Consider the following 12,589-nt stretch of genomic DNA (forward strand, 5'->3'; position numbering starts at 1 on the left):
ACAAAAGAAGTGGTCATGCAGGCTAGAAAAGTTGAAGGTCATCTTTTATTGCAGCATAAAAGACGAGACAGACCACGCGAGGACAGCGTGAAGACGCGTCCACATGGGAATGCAGAGATATAGAATATACAAATATGAAAAAATAAAGTCAATCAAGGAAAACCCCACCACAGACGTCATGATTTGATTTGCTTCAACAAACGGCTTTTCTTTTTTTTTCTATTTTAAAGACATTTTTACAAGTGCTCTTATTTCGTCTTACATCACATGGGCACGCGCTGGTCACTTCATTAGGTACACGACGTCCGGAGAGTCGATGCGACGATTGTGCTCGACGACACCTCCCGTGTGCAGGTGTACCTAATGAAGTGGCCAGTTGCTGGACAGAGACAGCGTGGACTCTTATGTGTCAGTTGCAGGTCACGTGACTCGGGGACCGGAGGAGGCGGGATGGAAGCCGTTCTCCTCGCCAATGGATTGTCCTCTTTTAGATCTGATGGACTTTTGGGGGAAGGTGTTGGAGAGAAGTGGGACAGGTGGCGCTGGCGACCACCCAGGTGATTTTATGATTATTATTTTTTTATGGGGCGCGCCAGAAGCGAATTAATAACAACATGTGAACACTAAAGCTCATTCTACTTCGCTTTCTTGCTGTTTCATCACGTCACCCCCCAAATGACTCACAACTAGTAGCCTTTGGCGCCCTCTGTTGGTGTGCCGAGTGCAGTGGCAGAATCAATGAAGAGGCGGAACTTAACACAGAGCGGTACGCTGATTGGTTGACAACACAAGATGTCCTCCATTGTTGTCTTTTGGTGAGTGCTGGATTGATTGGCGCCTGACTAGGATGTCATCCAGCTATGATTCATCCAGTTGTGCTATGATATCACATGTGATACTGCATTATGACATCATAGTGTGGTGATAACACAACGTGGTGATACACCAATATGTCATGCTGATATCACTAGGCTATGTTACCATGCTGTATAAAACACTGATATCACATGTGATATTATGACATCATAGTGTGGTGATAACACAACGTGGTGATACCGTAAGATGTCATGCTGATATCACTAAGTTATGTTACCATGCTGTATAAAACAGTGATATCACATGTCATATTATGACATCATAGTGTGGTGATAACACAACGTGGTGATACAGTAAGATGTCATGCTGAAATCACTAGGCTGTTACCATGCTGTATAAAACACTGATATCACATGTGATATTATGAAATCATAGTGATGGTATCACAGCTTGACATCATACATGATGCATCAACATAGCATTGTGATGCTATAGCGTGGTGACTGTGCCATGATGTCATAATATCGCCGCAATATCACCATGCTATGATGTCATCGAGTTATGACATGACTATGCTATGACATCACGTCATACTGCATTATGACATCATAGCGCGGTGGTATCAGCGTAGTGATCATAATGTGTCTATACAGCGTGGTGAGGGTGACGTCATGCCGTCACCATGCGACGATATCACCATATTATTACATCACCACCCTACGATATCACCATATTATGACATCACCATGCTACGATATCACCACATTGCGACATCACCACGCTATATCATCACGCTAGATTGCTAAGAATCTGTCACTGTGCCAGTGATGTCATGATATCGCCGCAATATCACCATGCTATGATGTCATAGAGTTATGACATGACTATGCTATGACATCATAGCGTGGTTGTATCAGCGTAGTGATCATCATGTGTCAATACAGCGTGGTGAGGGTGATATCATGCTGTCGCCACGCTATGATATCACCATATTATGACATCACCACGCTACAATATCACCACATTATGACATGACCACGCTACGATATCACCCCAAAACGATGCCACCACGCGATATCTGCACAACACTCTTGCAGCGCCGCCTCAAAGCGACAAGCAGCTTTGTGTTGGAGCAGTTTTAGCAGAACTCTTCAAAAAAAAGTACTTTACTCTTGACACATGACGCTCAACACTGCTTGCATCCCCCTCCATCATCACGTTAGCTAACACGTAAGCTGATTAACGTGAAAGCACAACAAGCTCCTCCCCATTCACCCGTGCGCCCGTCCTCTCTTCCTGGAGGTCACGACCTTCTCCTCTCGCCCCAAATATTCCAACTACAAAGGGAGGAGGGGAAAACAAAATAAGACCACAATGACGATAATGATGACGAACTCCACCAACAAGTTTGATGCTTCAGGTTGACAAGATGGAGCCGCTTGAAGAGGCACTGAGAAGCAAAGAGTGACTTTGTGCTTTGACCAACGACAACCAAACGCCCGACAGTGAAATAAGGCCTTGGACTGATGAACACGTTGGGATGCAGCTTCCTATTTGGTAAATGTTTGGCAAAGCAAAAGAAGAGTCCAATAATAATAAATTATATGGAGCCACAAAGTGTGACAAGGCAACGGCTAAGAAAAAAAGTGACCTGTCAGGACGAGACACACACGAACACACACACACACACACACACACACACACAAAGTGGTTGACATTCACAAAACAACGTTGTGCAAAAATGATGTTTTCATGTATGAAAACAAACCAAAACAAAGTGACCCTGTTATGCTAACCAGCAACTTTTACAGTACTTCCTGGTAGGACACACACACACACACACACACACACACACACACACACACACACACACATCAAGTTTTCCTCAGCCAATGGCGACACAAGCAGGAGGCCCCAAAAAGGAACCAAAGTAAAAAAAGCAATATACAGCACCACATGAAGAATGTTGACACAAAAGGAGGGGACACACGCACACAGACACGGCCACGCATACGCTCCATGATGTGACGGTTCATTGTCCGTGTGATGCCGCGCGGTGTCAAATTGAAAAAAAAACGCTGCCCCCTGCAGGCCACACTCTGCTCTCCATGTCTCAAAGTGACTTTGTGTCTCTTGGTGATGACGTTAAAAAGTCAAAACAAAGGCCAGGATTGTTCGCTGCTTTTCCTCGAGGCCGCTTCCTGCTGGGCGGAGTCACGCGGCCGCTTGAGCAGGAAGTGGGTTTCAGTCGTCGGCCGCCGGAGGGCGCTGTGTGTGAGGAATTCAGAGCATTGCGCAAAAAATAAAAAGAAGAGAGAAGACCATGAGCTTGTTTTTGACTGACAGTCTTCTTGTGATTGGAGATGGTGGGCGGGGTCTTAGTGTATAAACGTGACATTATCAATAATTATAATAATAATAATAATAATAAAAGGACTGACGGACACGACATAAACTGTACACACTTCTTGTCTTCTACTCTTCCTCAGCGTGCTGTTGGCAGTCTGCTTGAAGGGGCTCAGTAAGCCCCGCCCCTCCGCTCTCATGCGGGGGTGGCTCCTCCTCTTTGATTGTACTTTCACTCTGGTTGGTCGGCTGCTCCTCCTTCACCACCTCCTCCTCAATTTCCTCCTCCTCCTCCACCGCCGCCGCCTCCGCCTCCTCCTCGTCCTCCTCCTCAGCCTGCTGCTCTGCTTCCTCCTGATCTGTCTTGCGCCTCCTCTTGGGGCTTCCCGGGGAGACGTCTGTGGTGCCGGGCGGCATAGCAGGAAGCGCCACGATGCCCCCGTGGGGCAGGAACATGTGGGGGTACAGGAGGCCGTGGGACATGCCAGGGATGAGGAAGGGGTTGAAGCTAAGATGGCCGCCGGGATGCCCCCTGCTGGTGGAGGTGACGACCGCGGCCGGCGTCTCGGCGTCTGCTGCTTTGTCGTCGCGGCGACACTTCTTCTCGCCGCTCTCTGCCGCCGTTGTCGACGTGGGGCCGCCCGCCTCTGACGTGACAGGCGCAGTTGTAGTGGTGACCTTTGTGGCCGACGGCGAAGAGGACGAGGATGAGGAGGAGGGGCTGGTGTGGAGGGGAGGGGGCGTATGCGCCATCATGGCACCGACGCCGAACAAGGCCCCGTGGGGGGGCGGGATGCCGTGCAGCATCATGGGAAGCATACTCAAGCCGTTCTTAGCATCCTCCGCCGATGCCCCGCCCCCTCCCGCCGTGGGGAAAACGTGAGGGAATCCAGCTGCCATGATTCCAGAGATGGGAATTCCGGGAATGCCGCCGCGGAGGTTCTGCATGGCCACCATCGAGTCCATGCTGCCAATTAAACCTCCATTCATGAAGAGCGGGGGCCCGAGGCCGGAGGGGGAGGAGTCAGACAGGAGTGGTTTGGGCATCTCGCTGCGAGGGCGGCGTCCACGCCGTCGGGAGGCGGGGTCTCTGTTGACTGGTTCTGTTAGGATCCGAGAGAACTTTCCCTCTGGAAGGAAGCCCTGGAGGTGGAGAGGAGGTCCAGCTTAATAAGCTAGCGTAACCTAGCCGCCTCGGCAGAAAGGTCTTCTGTACTCACGGAATGTTTGACCACATCCGCCCAGTCTGGAGCCACAAAGTACTCCGAGTTGGCATCCAACCACCTGGACAGCTCCTTGATGGCTGGAGCCATGGCGCCCCCCAGCTGTGAGACAGGAATATCATGTGAGCGGGACACAACTAAAGGCCGGCACCTTTAATACACTATTGAAGGAGTAGGTCACATGACTTTCTTATGCACACCAAAGGCCAAATTGTGTTCACACGAGTCAAACGTGCCAGACTTGACATGTGAAGCGCGCCCGAGCAGGGTGCGCCCAAAGACATGACGACAACAACAAGCGTACCCTGCGTCCAGTGCCGCGGTGCACCACGGGAACACGCTCGTCCCCCGTCAAGGTGTTGATGTCCAGCTTGGTGGGGTCTTTGCAGCGATGCCTCCTCTGTTTGGGGCGCTCCACCAAACCGTGCAAGACCCCTGCTCCCACCTGGAGAGACACAGAGTGGACCAAAGACAAGCTCTTTGATGGACTTAGTTTTTTCACCAAGTGCAAAAAAAACCAAAAACTACAAACTCACGTGAGCAAAAGGAAGATCCAAGCTGTACCCTGGTTTCTGTCTCAGCCACTCCATCAAACCTTTGCCAGCCGCCTCCCGCTCTATGGCTGTCAACTCTGGCTGGGGGGGGGTCTGCGTCGGGGTGGACGTCGATGAGGACGACGGCGTAGGGGTCGCGGCGGGCCGTTCCGAGGATGAGGGGGAGGGTGAGGAGGTGGAGGAGGAGACAGAGGCGTGGCTGATGACCTCCACGCGGCCCTGTAGATCAGTAGAGATAGATTTAAATATAGAAATGAGATATTATTATAGTTCAATACATTTTGACAAGTTCCATTCAAAAAGTAACTCTAACATTCTATTATTCTATAGATTCATTAGACAACTTTCTTGACTAATATTTACATGCCACGTTTGGCAAGGTGTGGTGAGTTTTCCACTTTCCACCGCGATGTGATCATTGGTCAGACGGCGACTCAAAGAAGGCGCCTGATCCTCGAACTAAACTAATGATTTTGAAATAGGAAGTCAAATAATGGGGCGGTCGAGTGGTTTGCGCGCAGACCTTACAGCTAGGACACCAGGGTTCAATTCCACCCTCGGCCATCTCTGTGTGGAGTTTGCATGTTCTTCCCGTGCATGCGTGGGTTTTCTCCGGGTACTCCGGTTTCCTCCCACATTCCAAAAACATGCTAGGTTAATTGGCGACTCCAAATTGTCCATAGGTATGAATGTGAGTGTGAATGGTTGTTTGTCTATATGTGCCCTGTGATTGGCTGGCCACCAGTCCAGGGTGTGCCCCGCCTCTCGCCCGGAAACTGGGAAGCTGGGATGGGCTCCAGCACCCCCCGCAACCCTCGTGAGGAAAAGCGGTCATTGCTTACTTCGGTATGGGGTGCATTATTAAAAAACAAACAAAAAAAAACCTTAAACTGTATTATGGAAAGCAGGAAGTGAACAAATGTAACAGTTACTGATTGTAAAAGTACCAGATGGAGGGGTAGGATTTAATAAGCTTTGCTTCTTCCTACTCCTTTTGGACATGTGGAACTGTGAACTGATTATTGGATGCACTCAATTGTAATCTGATGCATGTTCTAATGAAATAAAACCATTACCATTACCAATCTATTATTACTCGGGATGTCTGATAATTCTCAGTACCAATTAATTATCAGCATAAAATGCCATGTGTATATTATACACATACAGTACATACTATCCCTGTGGATGGATGGATGGATGGATGGATGGATGGATAGTTAGTAGATAGACAGGAGATATCTGGAATGACCTGTGTGGTGTCTGGTAGGTGGAGTCTGGCCTTGGTGAATTCGGAATAAAGCGCCTCCACGTTTCTTCTCCTGCCCCTCCTCCTCCTCAGGGAATCGTCTCCTCTCAGGCTGCCGTTGACTATTTGTCCCGTCACGGGATGGATGAGGCCTGCCTGCAGAATGCCTGCCATGTCGATTCCCGCCTGGCCTGTCAGTGGGGCGGTGATGGGGGGCGGCGGCGGCGGGGGCAGCTTGTGAGCGCCGCCGCGTTGGCCTATTCCGGAGGCAGCTGTGCCTTCAGCTGATGCGGCGCTCATGTCCCCCGGCGACTTGCTGAGGTCCATGGCGGCTTCCTGCCAACCGTTGATCAACATGGCACGGTGAGAGCCCCCGCCGGACCTCCCAGAAGAAGAAACGCCGCTTGATCCAGTTGTCTTGCTGGTTAAAACCTTAGCTGCAGCCGCCACAGCTTCGTAGTCAAAAGACCTCCGCCCTCCGGCTCGTTTGATCTCTGGGAGAAACGGAGGGGCCACGAGTCTCTCCTGCAAGAGAGGGAGGGAGGTGAGGCGCCAAGCTCCGCGCCCGCCGCCCCGCGGCACGTACTGTGAGGGTGGACAAGGTGGGTGAGGGGTGGACAGCAATGATGCTTTTGTTAAAACAAACACATGACAACACAGCCTCACCTTGACTTCTACTTCCTTGAAAGAGCGTGAAAGCTTCTACAAACATCTACTCATCTAGCATTGACGCACATGATCTTTCATCAAAATCAACGAGGTTCTTGCTCTGCTGAAGGTCAAATCAGGCACTTTCAAGTCCCTTAAAATCACTTTTTACAGCGGCTGAAAGCTGAAGGTGGCAGGCCGACACACACGTGAGCCATGACATGAGAGAACAGAGATAAATGATACACTCACATGACACCACTGTGCTCACCTTGGGGAGTCTTGTCAGAGGAGGGGGGATCGGGAAGGCCAGTCCCGGACTGGCCTGCTGTATCCTGGCCTGGCTCGGCACGGTGGCGAGGAAGCCCGAGCGCTGCAGGTGTTGTTGGGCGAGGGCGCTGGCGGCCAAAGTGGCGGGCGAGTCATACTGGTCGCTGGAGGAAGGCCACTTCCCCTTCAGGATGGCGTGGCAGATGCTGTCCAGACGGTTGATGATCACACGGTCCTGCAACGCGATGAGAAGGCGATGCTCATACCGGCTAACGTTCAAGCAGAGTAGCTAACAATACCTTGGGCCACTCGGAGTAGGAGTAAAGTGCTTTCTCCTGTAGGAGCTGAGCGATGGTGGGCTCCCGGCTGTCATGGAGGCCATCAGGGAGCTCACACATGGAAAAAGGGGCGGCGAACCTGGGACTTCCTGCTAAGCCTTCCACCGCCGCCACTGGAAGACAGGACAGGATCATCCTCAGCGATGATGACTAACTTAGCATGTCTTTCATCTCCTTTCCTACCTGGGGAGGTGGACCTCTCCTCCTTCACTTGGCTTTTTACCTCCAGCGTCTCAGATGCTTCCACCAGTCCGTCCATCTGCTCCAGCTTTGGAGTCTGCACCGTGCTGTCCGCCTCCAAAAACTCCTGCTCGGTGTCAGCTTTGCCGGTGGGAGGAACGCTGAACTCCAACCCCCCTGACTTGTCCTTGTTTTTAACCTGGGAGATGTCCATCTTGGTGTCGGTCATCAGCAGGAGAGCTTCTTGCTTCATGTGGGAGTTCTCGGTCTTGATGGGAAAGGACTCCAGTGTTTCTGCTTTGAGAGGAGGGTCCAGGCTCTCAGCTTTAGTCACCACATCTCCGGACTCGCCAGAACTCATCTGAGGGAAGATATCATCTTCCGTCTTGGTTTCCTCCACCTTGATTGGGAGCTGCTGGTCTTTCTCCTCATTGCTGGCATCTGACAGAGCCGAAGATGTGCTCGTAGCAGGCAGACCTGCATCATTGTCACTTTGGTCCTCAAGTAGGTTCTGATCTTCATCGTTACCATTCTGGCCCTCTTCCAACTTGACTCCAGAATCCATCTCATGCGACTTGACCACAGTACCATCCATGAGTGAATACCGATCCACGTGACACTGTGGGATCTTGTCCACTTCATCTGCAGGATCTCTTTCCTCCACTGGACCATGTTCTCTGGAGCCGTCTGACATTCCTTCATCTTGCAGAAACTCTCCAGGATCATCCGCCATCAGGGCTTCGGGGTCAATAGAGTTTGCCATGGTTTCCTCTTCAGTGGTCTGATACAACATCAAGGTGTCCACCTCCTCCATAGGACACATGAGACGACTATCCTGCTCCAGCTTGCCAAGATAAGGCAGCACGTCGTCCTCCTTAGCCCCGCCCTGTTCAAAGTTCTGCTGGAGGTTTTGGCACAGTTGGTTTGGGACCTGGATCCCCTCCTCCTGTTCTCTCAAAGCAGGTTCTGGTTCTGCCACGTCCATCTCTGGCAGCTCAGTAGGCAAACGCATAGATCCCAAACTTTGGTCCACACCTAAGAAAACATAAATGGCACAAGCAAGCAATGTGACACATTTTTAACATATTGGCAACAACTTTGTTGTACTTATTCATTCATTTTCTACCGCTTATCCTCACAAGGGTCGCGGGGGTGCAGGAGCCTATCCCAGCTGTCTATGGGCAAGACACTCTGGACTGTTGGCCAGCCAATCACAGAGCACATTTAGACAAACAACCATTCTCACTCACATTCATACCTATGGACAATTTGGAGTCGTGAATTAACCTAGCATGTTTTTGGAATGTGGGAGGAAACCGGAGTACCCGGAGAAAACCCACGCACAACCAGTTGTACTTATTATTCCTCCTTATTGAATTTGTTGTGGTCAAAGTATTGTTTATCATATATCCTTCACTTCTATATTACGCCATAATGTTTCAGTGAATTCTTTGTTACTGAATAATCTATCCAAAAATGACCAACTTTACTATTACATATTTCAACACAGGGAGCCAACAAATGAGCAGTACAGTAATCCTTCATTTATCGCAGTACGATCAACCTTATTTATGAATCAAATATTGTAGTAGTTTTTGCCACCTTCTGAATACGGTATGTTTGTGTTTGTTTGTATTATTAATAGCTCTCTAGACATGAAATAACACCCCATTGTCACTTTTACACTCCTATTACCCAATACAGTTGACATAAGAGAAAACAAGACATATAGTGCTGTGAAAAAGAAATAAAACACATGATTATCTAAAGAATTTAAGCAATTGGTCATTCATTATTTAGTGAATTATTTATTTTCATTCATTCATTCATTTTCTACCGCTTTTTCCTCACAAGGGTCACCGGGGGTGCTGGAGCCTATCCCAGCTGTCTTTGCGAGAGGCGGGGTACACCCTGGACTGGTCGCCAGCCAATCACAGATATAGACAAACAACCATTCACACTCACATTCATACCTATGGACAATTTGGAGTCGCCAATTAACCTAGCATGTTTTTGGAATGTGGGAGGAAACCGGAGTACCCGGAGAAAACCCACGCATGCACGGGGAGAACATGCAAACTCCACACAGAGATGGCCGAGGGTGGAATTGAACCCTGGTCTCCTAGCTGTGAGGCCTGCGCGCTAACCACTCGTCTGCCGTGCCGCAAATTATTTATTTGTTCTTGTGAATTCATTATTGCTTTATAACCAAGCAAAAATATGTTTTCACGATTACTTGATTAATCAAAAAAAGTTTCAGTAGAAGGCTCAATTGCTAAAATACGTTATTTGATAGCTGCGGCCATAATAATAATAATTAATAAACTATTGCTGTTTAATCATTGTCGTGGTTGAATATTGCCTATTTTAAATGAGGTTTTGTGGGGCTGTGAATAGCAAATGTGCAGGGGTCCACTGTATTTCAATGTAACTTTGTTAAGTATGACCAAATTAATACGTAACAAGGCAACATATATACAATAAACCAAAGTATTTCTGTGAAATAAATATTTGTGTTTTCATGCTCTCCAAAATCCAAACAGCAGTAAATTTGTGGTCAATCGTAAACGATGATACCTTGAGCTGGCTCACACGCTGCCTCCTCTTCTAGAATTTGTTCTTTTTTCGAAACATCGGCTTCGTCTTTGGTGTCAAACTTGAAGGCGACACCTCTCTCTTCACCGCTCCCTTCCTCCACGGATGTGTCACCCCGAGGCTCGTGCCCGCTGATGTCGGGTGGAGAGAGCGGAGGAGGGGGGATGTAGGCCGGGAGAGGGCTGGTCGCCAGATCGTTCTGATCCGCTCCAGGTTCTTCACTCACGCCGATGTCCTAAGAGAGTGTGAAAAGAAGACAAGCTCAGGTTTGAAGTAGCGCACGTTGACCCTCATTGGCAGACAAACCTTGAACAGCATATAGCTGGATGACTCCACAGAGTCTGCAGCCGAGGGATGGGAGGGTGACGACGAGGGGGGGAGGCCCAGACACTCCTCAAGCGTCCCACCGTTGTCTCTTCCCTCATCTGCCCTCGGAGCCTCCTCGTCCTCCTCCTCCAGGAATCCCGTCTCCAGGGAGGAGGGACCCAGGATGGGGTCAGATTCGTTGAACATATGGTGAGCCGGGCTGGAGTGATCTGTCCCATCCCAGGGAGCCTGAATCCATTTGGTGACGTTTAATAGCAAGCCATTGACAGATAGTGACAAACACATGTATCAGTACCTGCAACTGATCTAGCTCCACTGACGGTGCCAACAGCCCCGTTTCCTCAGATGAGCCCTGCTCGCCAACCAGCACATCGCTCCTCAGTTTGGAGTGGAGGTCTGCCCCTCCCACGCCGTAGGAGTTAAGCATGCTTTGACCTCCTGTAGCCGAATTGAATGGGAAACCGTTGAGGGCGTCTTTGGAAGCTTTCCCTCCGTGCAAAGCGTCCGCAGCCATAGCATCGTGCTGCAGCGATCCCAGATCCAAGCTCTCATCCAAAGGAGGACAGTCAAGGAAATCTCCACGAGAACCTGAAACTATTCCCAGGCCCGGCGAAGCTGCCTCGTGGGTGTCCAGTGGCGGAGGAGGAGGGTGGAGGTGAGAAGAAGAGGAGGATGAGGAGGGAGCTGATGGAGGCACAGGGTGATGCTGGTGGGGATATTCAGGAGGCTGGGGGGAGTGGCGACCAACTGCGGAGTCATAAAGGCAGCAGTGAGGGGGGGGTAACTGCTGAGAGGACGAGATGGCGGAATGGTGGTGATGACTTTGAGGGAGCAGATGGGAGGGGTGGCCCCTCACGTAGTTCCTGTGCGCCTCCAGGAAGCTCAACTGGGGGTCGTTGAGGATGTAGAAGTCCGTGCGGCTCAAGCCGTGGCGCGCCGCTCCGATGAGGAGATCCCGATCGTGTTTGCCGGATTCCCACCAAACCGGAAGGTAGAGGGACGGACGACACAGCTGGAGGCGGGCCGACAGTAACGGATGTCGAAGAACCTGTGGGAAGAGAACACGCCTCTTCAGTGAAAGACCATCTCTGGGAAAGATGCAGGGGTCTGCGAGTTATATCACCTGCTCTCGAATCTTGCGAAGCAGCTCAATGCGGTATAACGTCCGAGCTGCTCTCTCTTCTGTCAGCGGCTCCACCAGCACTGATGGATCCACCAAGCCTAAAGACACAGGGGGTCACACTTTTTGGTAATGGTAATGGTTTTATTTCATTAGAACATGCATCAGATTACAATTGAGTGCATCCCATAATCAGTTCACAGTTCCACATGTCCAAAAGGAGTAGGAAGAAGCAAAGCTTATTAAATCCTACCCCTCCATCTGGTACTTTTACAATCAGTAACTGTTACATTTGTTCACTTTCTGCTTTCCATAATACAGTTTAGGGTTTTTTTTTTGTTTTTTTTTTAATAATGCACCTCGTACCGAAGTACAAGGTGATATGACCATCCAATGACATAATGGGTACCATAGTAAGTGTCAATATAGTGATATATATAGCACACCATGACTGGTTCAAGACTCTTCATCCTTGTATTTAGCAAACATCAACTGCTTGTATTGTTTCTTGAATTGGCTCATCGTTGTGCATTGTTTGATTTCCTTACTCAATCCATTCCATAGTTTGATTCCACATACTGAAATGCTATGGCTAGCATAACGTAGTCCTAGCATATAAGTGTTTCAAATGTAGTTCTTCCCTGAGATCATATTTCTCCTCTCTTGTAGAGAAGTATTGGATGACATTTTTAGCTAATTGGTTATTTTTAGCCTTATGCATTATTTTAGCTGTTTGAAGATGAACTATATCAGCAAGTTTTAGAAATTTTAGAAATAAGGAGTTAATTTGTTCTCGGTAGGCGGCATTATGAATTATCCTTACTGACCTTTTTTGCAGTACATTTAGCGAGTGAAGATTGCTTTTATAGTTATTAGCCCATATTTCTACATAATAAGTAAGAGCAATAAAGAGTGTGGAGTGA

The 12,589-nt window shown here is 49.2% G+C and overlaps 1 protein-coding gene across 4 annotated transcripts in view; it reads right to left on the reverse strand.

Annotated features, from left to right (window-relative positions):
* Nucleotides 1-27: 27 nt before the first annotated feature.
* Nucleotides 28-12,589, reverse strand: part of chd6 (chromodomain helicase DNA binding protein 6) — a 52,545-nt gene continuing 39,983 nt past the window's right edge. For 3 of the 4 annotated variants that reach the window (XM_058054335.2, XM_058054332.2, XM_078798621.1), the window contains 12 exons: nucleotides 11,670-11,767; nucleotides 10,842-11,594; nucleotides 10,526-10,774; nucleotides 10,202-10,454; nucleotides 7,628-8,659; nucleotides 7,406-7,557; nucleotides 7,108-7,341; nucleotides 6,192-6,773; nucleotides 4,922-5,158; nucleotides 4,690-4,830; nucleotides 4,383-4,487; nucleotides 28-4,305 (listed from right to left, as the gene is read on the reverse strand). In XM_058054335.2, the coding sequence (XP_057910318.2) occupies nucleotides 3,292-4,305; nucleotides 4,383-4,487; nucleotides 4,690-4,830; nucleotides 4,922-5,158; nucleotides 6,192-6,773; nucleotides 7,108-7,341; nucleotides 7,406-7,557; nucleotides 7,628-8,659; nucleotides 10,202-10,454; nucleotides 10,526-10,774; nucleotides 10,842-11,594; nucleotides 11,670-11,767 (4,850 nt within the window). In that variant the 3' untranslated portion in view covers nucleotides 28-3,291. The remainder of the gene's footprint in view (nucleotides 4,306-4,382; nucleotides 4,488-4,689; nucleotides 4,831-4,921; nucleotides 5,159-6,191; nucleotides 6,774-7,107; nucleotides 7,342-7,405; nucleotides 7,558-7,627; nucleotides 8,660-10,201; nucleotides 10,455-10,525; nucleotides 10,775-10,841; nucleotides 11,595-11,669; nucleotides 11,768-12,589) is intronic. The other variant, XM_058054336.2, reaches the window with a different exon arrangement.

This window comes from Doryrhamphus excisus, linkage group LG18 (genome assembly GCF_037039965.1).
Source record: "Doryrhamphus excisus strain RoL-2023G ecotype Guam linkage group LG18, RoL_Dexc_Guam_v1.1, whole genome shotgun sequence".
NCBI lineage: Eukaryota > Metazoa > Chordata > Actinopteri > Syngnathiformes > Syngnathidae > Doryrhamphus > Doryrhamphus excisus.